At 35.8% G+C, this 19,857-nt stretch overlaps 1 protein-coding gene across 4 annotated transcripts in view; it reads left to right on the top strand.

Moving 5' to 3' along the window:
- The window catches only part of MYBPC1 (myosin binding protein C, slow type), a 91,135-nt gene that overhangs the window by 19,817 nt on the left and 51,461 nt on the right, over positions 1–19,857 (top strand). For 3 of the 4 annotated variants that reach the window (XR_001873103.1, XM_017804710.1, XM_017804709.1), the window contains exons 2-8: positions 896–928; positions 3,899–3,940; positions 13,150–13,254; positions 14,591–14,739; positions 15,091–15,208; positions 16,077–16,128; positions 17,744–17,800. Coding sequence is in view for 3 of the 4 variants with exons in the window: in XM_017804710.1 (XP_017660199.1) it covers positions 896–928; positions 3,899–3,940; positions 13,150–13,254; positions 14,591–14,739; positions 15,091–15,208; positions 16,077–16,128; positions 17,744–17,800 (556 nt within the window). In the remaining variant the exon portion in view is untranslated. Of the gene's footprint in view, positions 1–895; positions 929–3,898; positions 3,941–9,693; positions 9,730–10,390; positions 10,427–13,149; positions 13,255–14,590; positions 14,740–15,090; positions 15,209–16,076; positions 16,129–17,743; positions 17,801–19,857 lie in introns of all 4 variants that reach the window. The other variant, XM_017804711.1, reaches the window with a different exon arrangement.

The following is a 19,857-nucleotide window of genomic DNA, read 5'->3' as shown; positions in this document are numbered from 1 at the left end:
TGATCCTCCTAAGTTAATGGATCAATTACACTTCACTATTAAAGTCATATCAGATATTATATCGGTGGAAATTTTCCTTAAACATATGGTATTATCTGACAGAAGCATATTGATGTGGTAAGTTATACCTTTAAGCATAGGTTCAAGCCCAATTGACTTAAATAAATCAAACCCAAACTTGAAATTCAATTTGGATTCCATGATATTCCAGAAGTGTCCTAAACTATAGTTGCCAAAAGGTCCTGAAATGTACTGGGTCCCAATTAATACAAATACATGCAGGTGGCTGACCTGCAATCAAGGAGAGACCTTATCACTCTTTACAACTACATGAAAGCTGTACCTGAAAGGAAGTTGTAGACAGGTAGGGGTTGGCCTCTTTCTCCCAAGTAACAAGTGATAGCACAAGAGGAAATGGCCTCAAATTGCCTCAGGGGAGGCTGAGATTGAATATTAGGAAAAATATCTTCACTGAAAGGGTTTTCAAGCACTGGAAGTGGAGTCAGCATCCCTGGAGGTATTAAAAAGATGTGTAGATGTGGTGCTTGGGGTCATGGTTTAGTGGTGACTTGTCAGTGCTGGGTTAATGGTTGAACTTGATGACCCTAAAGATCTTTTCCAACCTAAAAAATTTTATGATTCTATGAATGTTATATATCTCCGTACTGAAATGTTCCTTGACCTATCTTTGCAGACCATAAGCTTTAGACCTCTGACCTTGTCACTCTGAAGTTGTCATGTATTGCATGCATGAAAGTAAAAAAAATTTGACAACTGCATGAAAATATGAAATGAATCCAAACTATGTCCAAAGTCAACAAACACATATTAAATGTGTGAAAAATATTTGCTTTTATTTGAAGCTCAATATCTGCCTTCTTTCCTCATTTTTCAGAAACTGAAAATGAAAGTGCACCGCCACCTCCAGGTTAGTGTTAAAAACACTAATTTGAGCTGTAACCCAAACAACAGTTGCATTAGACTAAATACTGCATGGCCATAATATGATTTGTGTTCATTGTCCCTTTGAAAGTAAGAGGACAGTGAGAAGATAAGAAAGCCTGCCCAAGTAAAGTGTTCTCACTTCGCTTTGCCTGAATGCTGATTTTTCAGACTCAATTTTTGTTTGTGAAAGACTAGTTGTTTGTTTCATATTGCACAGGTCCTTCAGGATATAGGTAAATGTTAAATTCTGTGGCTAAATTATGCTGCCTTCTTTGATGCTGGACAGCATTTAATTACCAAAATATTCCCTTTCATTTCTCCTCAAAAGTACACTGTGAGTAAAGCTGACAGGATCAACCATGGGATTCATTTCACTTAGTTTTAGCCATTTGAAAATTAAGTGTCTTGTCTAAGTAGTTCCATAGTGCTCCACCCATGACCAGTGGAGCAGATCCTGGGTCATACATGCTCATCCAATGGGCATTTCCTGGATAACCTATCGAAAATGTCACTGGACATCTGCATATGGGCAATTGTCCTGAGAAGCCTGATTGTCTAGAATGGAGTGGGTGAGTAACTGCCAGGAAGACAAAATTAGGTGACCTGAAGCTCGCTCATAAGGAGTAGAGCTTCAGGTAAAGTTGAAGATCTGTGCAAAGCTGCTACATTCTCTTTAGTGGGAGCTGGACAGGTAGGGAAGCCTTTGCTTTGTGGCATTGAGTAACTTGAGTTATATTGCCAGATACTGGTTAATACATATATACATTATGCATGCCTAATTTAACCATTTTGTGAGTTTTATTCTCTCTGTAGCTACCTAAATAGCAATTCCCAACAGAACAAATACTCTACGGGTGTTAAACCTTCATTTACTTACAACCTTGTTAACTGGCATTTTAAGAGGCTGTTCAAGATGTCTTTGTTTCAACAATACACGCTTTCATTGAAAAATGACAAAGGTAGTAGTATCATTTGCCACAAAGAGTTTCATGTTTCAATAATCCATGTATTATTTTTATGTGATGAACTCTTTCATATTGCATATATTTGTAAGGAAAGTTAATTGACATTTCATTAATGATGGTTGTATTTAACTCAACTGTAAAGTTTGTACAGTTAACATTAAAGTAATTACTTTCACACTGAGGCTCTTACCTGTTGTACTTTGTACTTGAATTCATGGTTTTCATCAATCTTAACTTTGAAGTAGAACTGAAATGAGAAACAGCTTTTTGTATACAGAAAGGCACAGCATCTTTGAAGCTTTACATTAAAAACATCTATTAACATTTTCAAATAATTAACATCTTCGTTTCTACTTAAAAACACTAGATTAAATACAAAATCATTTCTATAACCCCCTTTCTTTTCCTCATACCTGTACCTCTTCAGTAAAGTAAGTAGGATGTCAGCAGGCCTTTATGGTTAGGCATAGACCAAATTGGGATATTTCTAAGCTGGAAGTGTCAGTCACTTCTAGCTTCCTTCTGCCTGACTCAAGATGCTGTCTTCTTGGATTACCAAGTGCTATCAAACCAAGAGGGAAGTTGGTTGTTCAAGAATCCAAATTCTGTAACATATAAATAGTTTATTGGAGATAATCAGCATCTTGAACTGCACCCACTTACAGTGGGAAACCATTGTAAGTGCTCCTTCTAGGTCTCCATGTCAAGCCATGATACTGGAATAACTAGACCTAGTGAAGTTTTTAGATGAGATGTAGACATTCTACCACTTGCCAAGAACAGTGAATTCTCCTAATCCCAATTCCTGGTGGGAAAAGAAAGTGTTACTGTAGCAAAAGTCCCATTAAAAAGGAACAGGCTTGACCATCTAGGCAAGATGGACAACCTGACAACTGGAGCTTGGAAATTTAGGAAATATGGACAGAAGCATCCAGAAGTCTGTCATACTTTCAGAATGTGGATTTGCTTTCTAAACTTCAAGTTTTGTTTTCATAGTTACCATGGCTACACACACGAACAAGAAATCAGGGTAATCACAATATCAGCTGGCTCTTGCCAATGTTTCCTCCATGGAATAAATATTATCTTAGCTCCATCTTGATAATGTTAGTCCATTGACCATCACTCAAACCCATGTTCTGTCAGGCAGCTGACAGGTAAGTTTGCTACAGAAAGTCATTGTTCACAGGCAATCGGATATTGAGTGTTTATACCTTGAAGACAGCACAATTCATAGGATGTCACAAGATTCTAGATGACCCTGTATGCAAATTGAATGAGGTAGGAAACCAAAGAGAACAGGAATCCTGTCAAATCCTGAAATAGAAAAAGTGTAGAAATTTTTATCTTGTTAAAAGTACAGTCCCAGGTTTCTCATACATCTGAGGTCAAAAATAAATTACATTCACCTGCTCAGAGTAGAGGACAGGCTGGTAATTGTTCTGATTCAGAAGACTAAATACAAATAGTATTTTAGGAAAGACTGTTGATAATAATAATGATGATGACGATAAAGAATTAAGAAACCCCTCAATACACTCTCTCTGTACTTTGTCTTAAGGATAAACTGATTGGTGTGATGGAGCTCTGGATACCATTAGTATTTGGCAGTATCTCATATCTGATCCAATGCCTTTCAAATTAACAGTGATATGTAACTCATTTCGAAAGCTTTTACAAATAAGCCCAAGAACAAGAGACTAACAGCTGTTACTTCTAAAAAACCTAGTATTTTTCTTCCACTGAGTCCAGGAACATCAATCTTACATGACTTGTTCAAAACATAGAAATTGCCTTGATAAATGCAATTGAAAAGTGCTTTAGGGGATTACAACTGTATATTACATATACACATATATCAATCATTCTATAGTGTTGTTTTTTCAATACTAGCAGGACCTAGAATATGACTGCATTTTTTAATGCTGTGTAAGTTTTTCTTTTTACTTTAAGATCCTCTCAAAAATATACTTGTAATTCCTACACAGAACAAACAACACCGCAGGAGGGTGGAAATGAAAAGGGTAAAGGTAAGTCTGAAATCATATTTTAAAAATTGGCAGTAAAGGCAACATTTCTAAACGCAATTCTGAGGCTGAATTGCTTGAGCTTTAATTCAGAATTTTGATGTTTTATTTCAGAAGTGTGATGTGAAGCTTCCTAGATCCTTTTCGTGCATGATTTAGCCAGGACAAGGAAATTATGATACTTATATTTTCAAAAATTCTGCAAACCAGCAACAGTATTTATACAGATTGTTTAATTAATAGATCAAATTACAAGTGATTTGCATGAGCAGAAAGCCATGTTTCAATAAGCCTGGATGTTGCCACTGATCAAGCTTGCAAAAACTCAGATATTGTGCACATTGGTGGCTTTTAAATAAAGTGGACAGTCTCCTGCTGTCATTCTAAGCTGTTTCTGTTCTATCACAGAAACTTGATATTGTGTGTTTTATTCTGCAAAAAGCCCTATAGATTTTTTTCATCTGAAAATAGAAATCACACATTCATCTTTCTGTCCTCACTAGGAACCCAACAGCTGAGCTCATTACAGGTTCTGAAAAATGTCTTTGAGGGCTGTTGGCTGTGAACAAACAGATAACTGTTCCACTAGCAATGCATGTAAAAATCAGCTCCAGTTTTAATATATATTTTTTTGCTGCTAAGATTAGACTCCAGCTCTGTTGTCATTTCTTCTGGTTACTAAGATAATTTTTGAGGAAACTGGGCTAAATTCCTTTTGTTTTTGTAGGAGCCCTGCCAAAGTAGAAATCAAACACCCCATCAGCTTATTTTGAAATTAATGATCTTTTTTTTCGTTCATTCTGATAAAAGGCTAAACCAGACCAAGATACACTTACAACTGATGCAATGCTTGCTTTTCATTTGGCACGGTTATGCTTTTTCATGGAAAATCAATAAATGGCTTGCTTGAAAATAGGTTCTGGCTTTTGGCCTCTTCCAGACAAAACCTTGTCTTATAGACAGACTGGATGCCTACCTGATACTTGAAGATTCATTTGGCAAAGGCATGCATGGCTATTTTTCTCACTAAAGTAAAAATATAAACACCGAGAGTGTGTGGTTAAAGTACCCTTTTGAAAATAAAAATGCTGAACCAAGATTCAGTGCATGTTATTTTGCCAGTTATCTTTGCATTGAGCAATTATTTTGACACACAAAGTATTGTGTGAGTAATCACATCTGTCATCTTGGTAACCGAAACGCAATTCAGGAATAATTTGCATGCCTAATGATAGTAAAAAAAGATGAAGGTCTTGCCTCAAGCTATTCCAGCAGTTAGTTCTGCTTGCTTTAATTTTGACATGAGAGAAATGTTTGCTCCCAAACTGAACATGGATGGTGTTTTCCCCACTCCTCATGAGCCTACGTTTTACTGAATAAAAAAGAAAACATGGTAGGTAACTTATCAAATATTTCTATTACCTTCTACATTATTATGTTTATGTTTTGAAGTTAGTGAAGGACACAAGTATTTAATAAGAGAAAAACTGTTCCTCCTAAGAGGAACCATTTGATGCTAGGAGGATTTTACTACCAAAAAAAATTGTTTGGGATCCTTGTATGGAAAATGTTTCCAGTTTCAGTCCATGGTGGCAGCTGCTGCCTCAGTAAAAATTCCACTGAAAGTCTCAATACTAGCATGTAGATGACCTTCTGCCATGCTCCAGTGAAACTGTCACCTCTGCAAAGCAATGTAGATGTCATTGTCAGGCATTCAGTAGTAATTTTTTGGGAAAAGTTAGTTATAGTGCAATTGTTCCTATTAGCTCCTGTTTTGTTGCAGAGTATCACCTAGTAGGGGAAAGTATATTTTCTTAGAGTGATTTCTTCATATTTGTCTGCCAGAAGAAAATCTTTTTAATAGTGAACATAATTCACAAAATGGGAAAAGTTTCTTCCAATCTGTCCAAAATTATATACATATCTAGGAAAGAAAATTTGGTAGTCCATGTAAATCCCACAGCCTATAATTTTCACCTCATTACTAAGACAAAATTAAGATCAGAAGTTAGGAAGATAGAGTATAACTGTCTGTGTGTCTGTTTTGCTGTTCTATTTCTTTTTGGTAGCTACTGTCTGTGTGAAGTTACAAATTTGTGTTCCTTTGTATTTACTGTGAAGTTAAGAAATGGCAAAGAATGCAATAAATTCTTTGTATCTTGTGGCTATTACAGTATAAATTAGTAGCTCAGAGCATTAGACATAAAATTTTCTTTAATAGAATAAACTAGTTAAAAAATATCTGAAATAACGTTGTAAAAATTCAGGATTATATGATCATGCATTTTATTTTCAGAGAAAAAAAGTGACTCAGCAGAAATCCCTCCAAATTTACTACATCATCTTATATTCATTCAATTTAAATGTTTATGCCTTTGTTTTCAATTTTAACATTATCTTACAGAGTGAATATTGTTATTATTTTGTTTCCACTTGCTGGAATAATAATAGAATTTTAATATCGATTTGCTCATTCCTTTTTTTTTAGGTCCCATCCAGCCATTCAGAGAGCTACTAAAATTTCTGCATGTTTTACTGACACCTTTTCTGTAGGTTTCATCCAACCATCCACTAAAATGTTTGCATGTGTCACCCTTGTATTTTTCCAGGTTGCAATTATCCATTCATCTCTCTACTAAAACTTCCATTGCTGTATGTATGCACTTCATTTACCATTTCCAAAGTGCCAAGTCCCCTTGATGGGACTGCTGAGTAATCTTTGAAAATCAGATGGGTAATTGAAGTCAACTAAATTTCAAGCTCTCGATCTTACTGTGCTCAGTAATTTCAGCATAAACCAAAATTATTCAGCTACTTGTTTGATTTACTCTGTATTTATTACACACCATGAAGTTCACACTTTGTGGTGTTTACCTGCCTCCTGCCTTAACCCTGAACACTGGCTCCAGGGGGCAGTAGCACAGATAAATTTCAAGGTGCTTTGAAGTCACCTGCAGGTGCAAAACAGTGTGTCTCCCCTGTTCATCACTTCACACATATACATACACCCGCCACTTCGTGTGGTAGGTTTCAAATCAGGGGAAAGTAGGTCTAAAATTCTGGTTACCAGCAGTTCATATACAGATCAGTAACTACATTTTTTCTGTCACATTTTTCTACATTTTACGTATCATTGTTCAGAAATTTTAATATTGAGGTTACACTAGCTGTGAGTATAAAAAGGTTTTTGTATTAGGTACTTCTGAGATATGGAGAGTTCTTTTGTCCAACCAGACTCTACTCCTAATGAAGCTCAGCCTGGTCCTCAGTTAATGTTATCATTTAGATACAAGGCAAAAACCATAAATACCCTATTTGTCAATGAAATTGTACCATAGACAAAGAATAAAGATCTCTGTAGAGTAATACATTTATCAACCTATTATGGATGACTCTTGGCATACAACATGTTACTAAATATACTCCATTAAAAGTTTACTTGCAGAAGATAAGAATAGTGAATTAATGATCATAGTTCTACTGAGAGGTCTGATATTTTTGGTAATTTTTTATCTTTTTTATTGCCAACATAAACAATCGTTTGTCACATAAAGCAAATCGGTGATAGCTGCTTAACCAGTAGTTGGTCCATTTTGTCCTAGAAGCCTGAGATATAAGGATTGATGGATTGTTAATTACCCATTTGTCAAAACAATCCTATTGTTTTTATACTCTTTCCATTTCTAACACATTCAATTGTGCTTTCATTTTGATGCTTCTGAAAGGTTTGTTTGGGTTAGTTTGTTTGTCTTCAGTGTTAACATTTTGTTTGAAGAATGGTAGGTAACCATGGAGAAACCCCAGCAATCCCTCTGCAAAACTAATAATATCCTTTTTGGTTTTTAGCTCTAAATTATTTTTATTTAAATGATTAAATAAAATAAAAATCAGAGTGGTCCTTTCATAACATGATTATCATACATCATCACGTGGGATGCATCACACCAAATGTTTTATGCTGCTCTTAGTTATTTTTTTCCAACCAGATGGCTCTTCCAGCCATCATCAATCAAAATGGTGACATTATTGACAAAAAGAGACTAAAGTACACTTTATGCTCTCATGATATATGGAGAAAGATTTACAGTGGAATTACTAATCCTTGCATTCATTTAGTTGCTAGCACAGTATATTAAAACCTCTGACAAGACTTTGTCATTATTGTGCTTTCACTGAAAATCAACATCTTCAACATCTGCTTATGGCATTGGATGATGCAGGTCATGAGAACTCTTCCATTAAAAGAATGTGGGATTTTTTTGCTAAGAATAAGAAGAGATTTTTGTAAGATAACACATTAATCCTAATGTGCAGGCATACCTTTTACAACTCTCATTCTCCTCCCAAGAGATTTCTAAAATGAAGTTTGATGAATCATTAAAAAAGGAATGGGTAAAATGTTATGGCTAAGTACTTAAATTCTATTAACAGACTTTCAATTAACCTTCAGTGGTTAAACAACCCCAAAAAATCAATATCACCAGTGTTTATAAAAATGCAACTATACTTTATCTCTGCTTTTGTCATAGTTGCTATATTTGTCCATGAGAAAATATAGACAAATTATAACTTTAAGGTCAAAATCAAAGGATAACTTCAGATTTAAATTTAAATTTTGATTATGGAAATCTAAATCAAAAATCTAAAAAAAATGACCCCCAAAAAAGTACCTTTAAATATGAGGTTGTTCCTTTTCAACTCTCTTATCCATGTTGAAGTATTCTTCAGATTATTTTCTGATACTGTATTAAAAACATTTTATCTTTATCTTATAGATGTATTAAATACTAAATATATCTAGTTTATTCTTGCCTTTCAAAGGATACATTGGTAATTTTCTTTTCTTTTACCATTAGGCTTTTAAGACGCTAAGACTTTTTGCTTATTTTTATCAGAAACTGAGTTTTCTAGTCAACGTCTAAAATTCAAAGATATGTAGGTGACTCCTGTAAAGATAGTCTTTACCTTATTCTAGTTTTCTAATAATCATGATTACAGTATTTCAGTTTAATGACAGTTTCATGTTTTTCCAGGCTTTTGATTTCTGTAAATATGTACTCTCTGTGATTAAAAATTTTAAGATATCTGGTTACCAATTACTTGTAGTGATTTAATACCTGATTATGGTCAACTTCTAGTGTGAGTAAAAGGAAAGTCCAGCATGATGACAATAGTTCTTTCCTTATTCTAAATTATTCTCCTATAATGTGGAAAAAAATGAGTTCTTTATTCCTTGCATTTTAAAATTATATTCTCATACAGAAATTACAAAGTTAAAATACAGGGGACTATTTTTAACGTTTGTATATCTTGATTTAATAATGCTAAATGCATGTATGGTGCGCGTTTTAATTGCAGACACAGTCACCAGAGAAATGGCATCTTCCTCAGGTTAGATATGTGATTGACCTTCATTTCATTGTGGCTTTTTCTTTTGTATTTACTGTGGATTACATCTCTAACAAACAGAATCACTCTGCAGCTTTCATATAAACTCATGACTTAATAACAGATCACAGTCCACGTCTCATTTTTCTTCTACTTGCTTGAAACATTAAGGTTTACCATTTCAGCTACTGAATTATGCAAAGCTTTTCTCATCAGTTTGAAGCTTCCATTGTGAGTGTCTATGAATATTGTGATTTCTTTCCCTTTCTTTTGCAGGTTTTACATTTTCACGTAGTTGTTTTAAAGCAGATGATCATCTGTGCTTTCAGTTTCTTTACGTACCTTCTTATTTGTATTTCTTTTCACAGATGAAGATGACACTTCAGTTAGTACTCCACCAGCAGGTTAGGACTGTGATAGTGCTTTGAGTGTGTATGTATGTATGTATTTTTCTCTTGACTATTAATGAAGAACGAGTCCAAACCATTGGACTGAACTCAAACCATACTACTTAGAGAAAAGGGTTTTTAGAGTGGCCTACATTATATTAATCTCTCTTCAGAGGTACAAGACTTTAATACTAGATAAGTCCCTTTCCAGTCCTGTCTTGAGGTTTTTGGTAGAACTTCTGCCAGTGGAAGGTAAAATATTGGTTAGTAGACCTGAAAGCAATTCCAGATAAATAAATAGACTATTTAAATAATTCAAAGTACTGCCCCCCAGATAAATATCGAAGAACATAAATTCATCTGTTACCCGGAACTACACAAATCATGGAAAAAACATCAGCCTCATGTAACCCTTCTAAATACAAACTACTAAAAAGGAAATCTTGAATGGGAATTATACTAGTTTAGATTTCCTACAGAAAAAGGGGGAAGATTTCTGGGTTTTTTTCTCAGTAGTTCATTTTTTTCTGGTATTCAAGTAGTTTCTCATGGATATAGTCCTAAATGTTTAGTCTAACTTTCATGAAGAATCAATGTTCTTGAAATCATAATGATCTGAGGTCACTTAAGCTATAATCTCTGAGCTGGTATCATCTAAATTGCTCTTCCCTTTCAGATGGGATGTCTAAGCCAGCGGAAAGAAAAGATTCAGGTGAGACTTCCTGAAAAACATGATGAAAGACTCCAAAATTACATGATAAAAATATTACTTATTATGAATTTCTTAAAGATAATACTTTATTTTATTTTCATTGCTTAGATAGTATTAAACTATAACTGTTCAAATGTCTCTAAGTAGCAGAGCAAGCAGGTTTCTGGCATCTAAACCAGGAATGAGAGAAGGCCCTTCTGCACAGGACAGGACATGTACCAGTATTTCACACATACATACATACCTATCTATCTATATCTATTTCTGTATAGATAGATACATAGCTGTTTCATTCCTCCTCAGCCTACAGGGTGACAGTGGTTTACCTGAATCCCAAACACAGGTCCTAGGAGACTGTAAGAGAATGGTTTCTGCTCACACCTCAAAGGACAGTGGAGAAAACTTAGCAAAATCATAACCTCTTTCTTCCTACCCTGGCAGGTAATGCATACTACACCCACTTTTGTGGTTTCAGGATTTGCAGCCTCTGGAACAAATTGAGCAGCAGGTACTTCAACCATGGTTATAGACTTGGCATAGCCACCTATGCCAGCCCCTTCAACCAGCGTCAAACCCGCCTTCTGTTCTGTTTGTTTAATAATTAGGAAAATGTTACTATCTAAAGGTGATGATAATATTTAGGTGTTTTTATGTGGTACCAAATTAATGATTCTATGTATGCTTTTCCCATTCATTAATATTCTTTTTCCATTTATTAATATTCTTTTTCCATTTATTAATATTCTTTTTCCATTTATTAATATCCTTTTTCCATTTCACCCAGTGGTATGTTAGGTTTGTTACTGCACGTGACCAGGTCCTGTACTGAGCATCATCACTTCATTCTGTTCCCATCAGTAACCTTCACTTGCTCTTATGTTGTTTCCATATACTACCATGTAATACTGGCATAATCTAAACATTTATACCATAAAGAGAGTATATATAGATATGTATCTATATATATATTTGTGTTCATGTATGTCTGTGTATGTGATTTCATACATGTGTATGTGTGTTTTCATATATGTGCATATACATGTGTATATACATGAATGTCTTTACCTGTGAGAAATATTGTACAAGCAGACATATAGACACACTACCTAAAATTGACTGAAAGACTGAAGGACAAAAATTTTATACCAAAGCTATCTAGAATTTCTATACCTTTAACACTCCTAATAGACTTTAGGATAATAAAAACAGTTTGGTTGCATTTTCTCGTGGTTGTCATGAGTTGTGTTGCATTTGTGAGTGATGGAAATTTTCATGAGTTAAAAAGGTTCCCACAGCAATAATCTCTACATAATAGAAAGACAATCCTGACTTCTGGCAAATGAGTTTCTACAAAAAATACTGAGCAGGGAAAGGAACTTTTAATTTCAAGACCAGGGTTTGACTAAGTGGGAAGTGTTGTATGACTGGTTCCTCACTTATGGTACTTATGAAACCAAAACTAAAAGAGCATTATATAAACTACAAAAAGCTAACTTCACTTTTGAAACAATTAGAAGTTTGAGGGAAACAAGGGAGAGGTAGCTCTGTTTTGAAAGAGACAGATGGCCTTTATTAAGTACAGCTCTGCCTTTCCTCATTTGCCCTGCTCTTCAGTAGCACCATTGCAGCACTCAGTTTCCCCTGTGCACTGGGGGTAACTCCTCACAAAAAGGAGATGTGGCATTTGGACTGCAAGTCGACAAATGGAACACACCAAGGAGTAAAAAGCAAGAGAATTTATACATTGAAGTCTACATAAACCTGCCTATCTACTACGTAGTTACCGCCTACCTTTTGCATAATTGATTAGCTTGCACAACCTCATGTGTCACTGTGCCTGCATGGGACTCTCCAGGGGTCTCTGGTGGTTATTTGGGGAGGTGCCCCCTACTCAGTTTTGAGCAACGTTCAGTTCAGGACACACAGAACCCCAGGTTGAGTGCCAAAGATGTGATCTTCTCAGACAATTGCCAAGCAGGTAGTAAAATACAAAAACTTCTCATAAACATTGAACAACATCTGCTTAACATGCCTGGTAGCACCTTCTTACATTCAAACGACGGGTTAAAGGTGAGAATGATACCATCGGGTTCCGTCTGCAACAGAGATCAAAGGAAGGGACAGGGACAGCGAAATCTGCTTAGAGACTCAGAGATTAAAAATACAGAGAATTCTACTTAAAATACAAAGGATTCTGCTTAAAAACATCAGTAGGAGAGAACAAAGTTCAGAAGTAAACTTCATACCTGCCCTATTCTGCAGACAAAGAGGAAGGACCAGCTTGTACAACTGACTTAGTTTGAGAGAAACCCACTGAAACAATGCGTCGTATGTGGTTTTTTTGTGCTTGTAGCTGTTTGTGTTTTCAGAACCTCCATCTCTTCTGAAAAACAAAGAGCTGACCTTTGTGCATCGCCTCTGTAAAGCACTCATGGTTGAATGCTCAAGTTGCTCAGTACCCATCTTGGCTGATCAGGTTCCCCTCTCTTCCTCCCTGATAGTTTCATTTTCTCTCACCACAGAGGTAGCGTTCTTGCAGGAGCTGTACACAATGTGACAGCCAAGCAATGGATGTCAGTGTGAACAAAAACTTACATATCTTTCAGGACATCTGAAGAGAGAGGTGATAGGGCTAGAGAGTTTAGTAAGTTCAGGTAAGTGTACTTTGAAGGGAGTAAAACACACTCAGATGATTAATATTTCCCCCTTTCTCTGCATCTCAGTATGGTCTCTTGGAGAAGGAGCTCCAGAAGAGTCAGAAAAACGAGATGACTCCCAAAGATCTACTTTATTCGTCGAAAAACCTCAGAGCGGTACAGTGAGTGTCGGTAAGTGCTTAGAAACAAAATCAAAAACCACTCCCAGAGAGACAGGCAGAGCTGGGAATGGTAGGTGCCATTCCTGTGACACTCAGCTTCTGCCCTCAGCTGCAAGTATTGTCACTGGTTTTAGCTGGATGTGAACTCCACTCTGAAGGAAAAAAGAACTGCACAGAGAGAAGCAAACCCCAATCGTTTAATTCAAGACAAGCTCAAAATCTATTAGTTTACTGAGCACAATGGTAAGAGGTATAGTTTCTGGATAAGAGGGCTGGTTACTGTGACACTGTTGGCTGTACTCTTACTGATATATCAGGAAGATATTCCCAAAGATCTGCAGTATACCTTAGAGATTGACAGGTCATCTTCTGTACCCTACAGCTCTGCATAAATTAGCAACTAGCCTAATTGGAGCACTGTCCACTGTAACCATGCTGGGGGATTTGCTCTGGACTGGCTTTGGTTCAGAGTTCAAGCACTGTGAGGACTTTCTGTGTTGTGAACCACAATACAGTAAATGAGGATAGTTAGGAGGTTCACTTCCAAACTGCACTCCTGAGCCATGCTGCCATGGTAAGGTAGCCACTCCTAGTAGTAATGATGAGAAGTTCAGTGCAGGTTACTTAATATGCCTGTTATTTCACTGGGTGTACAAAGATGTGGGCAGATGTTGGGATTTTTTTTTTTTATGGGATTTTTTTTTATTTTTTTTTATTTTTCTCGGTTTCTGTGCAGAAAAGGGGATTTGAGGAGGATTTATTTAAAAAATAAATATAAGGAATTGGTTGTATTCTCTTATAGATGAATGTTAGGATGGAAATTCATCAGGGACTGTGCAGTGGTCTTTTGAAAATTGAGATAACATTTACTATTCCCAATTTGCTATTTAGAGAAAACTCTTTCCTCTATCTTCTCAGCTTAAATAATCGATGATAAAAATGCATGAACTGCTCCAGGCTTTCTTTTCCAAACTGGAGTTTATCTATGTTACAGCTGCGTGGTAGCCTGTGGTTCAAAAGAACCTGTGCTTCTCTTGAGCAAGGAAATTCAAATACTAGGAACAATTCACCCATGAGAACATGGAGCTTTGCCTCAGATTTATTCTGCTTCTCAGTGTCCCAAGCTCCACATTGACATGCACAGAAAGCTTCCAGACCCAAAATCTGGAATTAATGTCTATCGCTGTAGTACTTTCATAGTCTGTGTGACTCCAGCTGACTTGTAATGTTGTGGTAGAGCACAGGGAGACTGAATGGAGCAGGAGTGAAAGAAACTTGTACAGATGTAACTGACTGTAACTAACATGTTCCTCAACAGCTGCATTATTCTTTCTTCTTTTTAAAAGGTGGGAATATTACATTTATAGCCAAAGTGGAAGCCAAAGATCTTCTCCGAAAGCCAAATGTTAAGTGGTTTAAAGGAAAATGGATGGACCTGGCCAGTAAAGCGGGGAAGCACCTGCAGCTGAAAGAGTCCTTTGAGCGTCACACTAAGGTGTGTCTTTGCTTTTCCTTCTTATGGGGGTGAAGCTCCAAAGAGAGCTTAAAGGTTGGTTTAAGACAACAGGTAGAAGTTCAAGAGCAGTGGATTCGAACCCTAGCTTCCCCACACAGATTTCAGTGATGATCTCTGACCCTGCACAGAAGCAGACTTTTCTGCTCTAACAGTGCAGGACAAGTAGTGGTGGGGAAAAAAAGTTGCCATTTCTGGGTTCCGGATTCTTTTCAGAATCCATTATTTGATTTATTCCTTGCTTCTGGTTTAGAACTGAAAGACTAATGTTTTAACTTTTGCTTTGTGCAAATGTATCCCCCACATTAATGAACAATTATGTTTGATTTTTAGATTCACACATTTGAGATGCATATCATCAAAGCTAAAGAAAACTATGCAGGGAACTATCGCTGTGAAGTATCTTACAAGGACAAGTTTGATAGCTGCTCTTTTGACCTTGAAGTCACTGGTAAGGTTCCACTTGTGTCTGTAAAGTTTTATAAAGATCTCTTTCTTTTTTTTTTTTATTTGAAGTGCAACTTCATTTTGTTCAGAACCTTTAAATGGAGTAATGCTAAAGTGAACATTTTTAGCATAGAGCTCAGAGAATTTTCTTAAATGTCTGTAATTTATTGTTTAAATTAACATTGGGATTGGACATTGTAACATGTGAGACATTTATCCAAAAATTAGAAAAGCTGGCAGGTAAAACTAATACAGAGTTCAAATCAGGCTCTGGCACACAAGACATTTGATATCTGCTAGACAGCCCAAGGGGTGTAGTACATGCCTATATGTACTCAGAGGTCAGCAAGGCAGGGGCAGCCTGGCTGCAGCCATTCACTGGCTGTGGATCAGAACATTTAATCTGATTCAGGTTGGCACAAATGGGTAACTGCCACAAGGGGGCTTCCTCCTTGAACTGAGAAATAATGTGAGTCTGTAGCTGTAGAAGAAACTCTCTTTCCTCTGATGCTGAGTGTACAGAGAAAGCACAAGATGCAGGGAGGAGAGAAAGCATAAGAAATGGGAGGATGAAAAGATCAGAGTCTGTGTATAAGGTAGGAAGAGGAATGGAGAGAAACATCAGAGAAACGTCTCCTATGCAGAACTGCAGAAAGTAGTTTAGAGAAATACATTAATTACACTTAGCTTAGCACTGAGCATCTCTGCCTTCATCAGAACTTAGTATCTTAGTGAGAACTTAAAGGGGAAGCACAAACTCTGGTCACTTAGCAGGAAACTGAAAAAATTTCATATTCCTAATGACACTGATTATATAAATTTCATTAATTTTAAATTGTGTTTTTAATTCTTGAATTACCATTATTTCATAGAATCTTCCCAAGCTGCTCAATCCATTGACATCAGATCTGCTTTCAAAAGAAGGTAACTTCAAACAGTGATGCCGTGAAGCTCCTCAGTAATGGATACTGGTAGCATAGACAGAACTTGCATCAGACAATTGTATCAAGTACTTTAAAAAACTTGCTTTGTAAACACAGATTAAAGAAGTGGGATTTAAGGTAGTTGATAGTGTGTAGAATGAAATAGTCACAGCACATAGATAGTACATCTGATATTAAATATTTTACTGTGAAATTACAGTGTCATTGCTTTAAGGAAAGAATGCATATTTAAGGCAATTAAATATATGTTTCTTTAGCAGTTTTAAAAAATATGCTTTCATTCCCTAAAATATTCTACTGCATGTTTCCTGGAAACTGTCAGCTACAATATGAAAGATCCTGGACCCAGTCCTGTGCTGATTAAAAGCAGAGAAAAAATTCACATTGATTTCAAGAAGACAGGATCTGGTTTTATGTTATCTTACAATAAACAGTAAAGGTCATCATTAATATATTACATCTCTCTATATAAAATCTATAATATAATGTATTATATTACAGAGAATGTAAGACAAAGCATTGTGTCTTAAGTTTTGTTACCTTTCTGATAAAATAGTAACTCTAACCAGTATAGATGTCATCTTTATATGCTGAAATACGTAAAGAAATATAAAGAAATATACAGAAATATTCAGAATGAAAATGTTTTACAAACAGAAAATGAATGCAGTTTGTTAATTTACAAGTAAAGCAGTGATTCCAAAGTCCTACTTTTATTTAGAGGGGTTTAATTTAAAGAGAAAATGCAAAAGACATTACACTCAAGGTGCACTCCTTTCTTCAGCACATTTAAAAAACCATGCAATAACTACTCTGCCCAAGCAGATGAAGGTATCTGAGTATTTTCTGATTTTCTAATATCTTGCATGCAAAATTTGGATGAGATATTGGCATCATTTCAGTTAAGATTTGCAGTATTTTGCCCTTTTACAAATATTAAGGGCATTTCTTTTGTCTATATTTGCTCTATGATAAGGCAATCCTGCTTAAGGTCACATTTTAGAAAGAAATGCACCTTCATAGAACTGTGATTCTATCTGTAAAAATGTACAACGGACTGTTTCTTCTTTTTTGTCACTGATTCCTCCCTTCATTTAGAGAAAGGTTAAATCTAAATATAATGCCGTAAAGAGTAATGCTCTTCAATCAGTATTTGACACAGCTATGCATTGTTAAAAGCACCACCAAACAATGCAAATCTTTGTTTTCTATTCATAGCAAAAGATCAGCACAAGCCCTTTGTTTTTATACACATTCACTACAGAAATGAAAAACAAAGCTGGTTGTGTTGACTAGCTCACATTTGTTTGTGTTACTGAAATCTAACACAAACCTTGGCAAATTTATGTATTCAGTTACAAAAATTTGCCATCAAAATATAATAAGAAACAATACAAACCTCTGTGTTATTTTTCACAAGCGCCTATGGAAACAGAATTGATGTGAAAAAGGATACATGTTTGTGTTGATTTTACACAATTATTTGTGTGTCCGGACAGTGTTGAGTATATGAGATCTGTAGATCATTTCCAATGTGTGTTGTCTAAGTCTTCCTGTATTAAACAAAGATTTGATCTTTTTTCTATTAATAACAGCGGTGAAGGACAAGAGGATGCAGGAGAACTTGACTTTAGTGGTCTCCTGAAACGTAGGTGAGAACCAAGTGATGCAGTGAGCAGGTGTGGATTGCAAACCATTAGGTTCACACACAGAAAGAGTCAGGTGTAGCATTAATAACTTCTTAAGAATTTTCTGACCTTTCATTTTTTTAATGTTTCTAACTATTATTTTCATATTGTAATATGCAAATATTCAGTTAATTTTACCTTTAAGTGTGCAGAAAAGAAACCTCAGATTTAAGTGCACTGGGAAAAAAAGTGAGCCCCAACCTAAAGAGGCAAATAACATTTAATTCACTTGCTATTTCTTTTGTGTTTGCATGGAAGGTGGAGCGGGGGGAAATTTCCTACACAGGGATGAGCAGTTCAGAAAATTGAGTCTGGTGCAAAAATAAAAAACTGCAACGGTTAAATTTACCTCTTTGGGTACATCTTAATTTGATTTTATAAGTATCCTGATATTAAAAATCATATATCATGTTTCCAAGCCATAAGCATTGGTATTAATTCTTTGTAGCTTTTAGTTTCAATATGTGCACACAAATGCTCAATCATGTTTTATTCAACTTAAATGCTTTGATGGAGAAAAAACTGGGCTCTTGTTTCTCTGGTTTGCTTCGAAAATCTAGTGTTATGATAGTTGTATCTCTAGCTATTTCAGATCTTAAACCCACTTTAGAGTTTTACCAGGTTAAGACAAAATAGTTCGTAATTTTTCAAAATTTATCGCAGAAATCCGATATGTCATGGAAATCAATGACAACTAACCACAGAGAACTGGAAAAGCAACTAAATCCTTTATGTCATCTACCTCTGAAAGAGGAAAACCCAATATGCAGTATTAATTACATTAGAAGTTCACAGCAGGCTCATTGGCTTTGAGGGTGAGGATAGCATTTAAGCAACTAAAGCAAACAGGAAAAGCTGAAGGGAAAGAATTACCTGAGCCAGTTCCAGTCCACCAGGTCTTTGGTTTTTTAATCTTCTCATCCCTAACTAGGATCTTCAGTTTGACTTTTTACATACTAATACAACTTACCATGCCAGTTCTCATGGCTGCCTGTGGGGTAATTTATTAGCGACATGAGAGTTGCATGTAAGAGGTCTTGGTGTTTTTGTGGAAAGAGAAATGAGATTTAAGAGGCATTATCACTTCACTAACAAGTAACTCATATGTTTTGTAAGATAAATACTGTATAGCCATATAAACATAGTATACTTATTGTGTGGTTAATGGATAAAGCAAATGTTTAGTTTTTAAGCACCATTATTTGACATCAGTCAAATTGGTTCATCACCTCCTTGTTTCAGGCACTGAAATGCAACCTCACATTTCTGAGCTTAATTGAATGAAATTGTTAATTAAGCCACATTGTGGATATTAATATCCCTGTGTGGATATTAACATCCACTATTATGAAGACAAATAGATGTTTTCATTCCAATTTTTTCAACAGGCAATGTTGGAGGTGCATTCCTTCTCTTTTGTACCAAGGTGCATCCCTGGGTTATATAACCAAGGAAGGACCTAGAACTTTTCACCTTTGGTGCATACTACTTGAAACATGTTTTTTTTTTTTTAAAAAATTAAATGCATAGAATTGATATACTATTTTCTAATTTCATGCTGGTTGGCAGGCAGAAAACCCAGTTCTTATCTCAGTAAGCCACTCCATGACTGGTTATGCTTAATCAGTGCAATGCATCAGTAATGGCACAACATTCCAAAAGGCACAAGATCTCAAAAACGCTCAAACATTTGGGTCCCCCCCTTTTTTTTTTTAAAAAAAAGGACATCTTTCAACAAAATGCACATTTTTAGGATAAAGATCTGAAAGTGATCTTGTGAGGTCAGTCTGCTTAGAAAATACCAAGCACTGTTTTCCCCCTACCCTCAGAAATTACTGAAGTCTAAGAAAAAAGTGTCAAAATTTGTTCTCCAGTAACGCAAGAGGAAAATGAGTCTAGAATCATCGTTTCAAGCTGGTTGAAAATCAGGATTCTCTAACTGATCCTCATTCTCAACCACTGCCTGATTCAAAGGGGTACATTATCTCGATTCCCACAGAGATCACCTCTCCTTAGCACGG

Source organism: Lepidothrix coronata, unplaced genomic scaffold (genome assembly GCF_001604755.1).
Source record: "Lepidothrix coronata isolate B3197 unplaced genomic scaffold, Lepidothrix_coronata-1.0 Scaffold10, whole genome shotgun sequence".
Taxonomy (NCBI): Eukaryota; Metazoa; Chordata; class Aves; order Passeriformes; family Pipridae; genus Lepidothrix; species Lepidothrix coronata.
The sequence above is the reverse complement of the archived record's forward strand: the minus strand, read 5'-3'. Positions and strand labels throughout refer to the sequence as shown.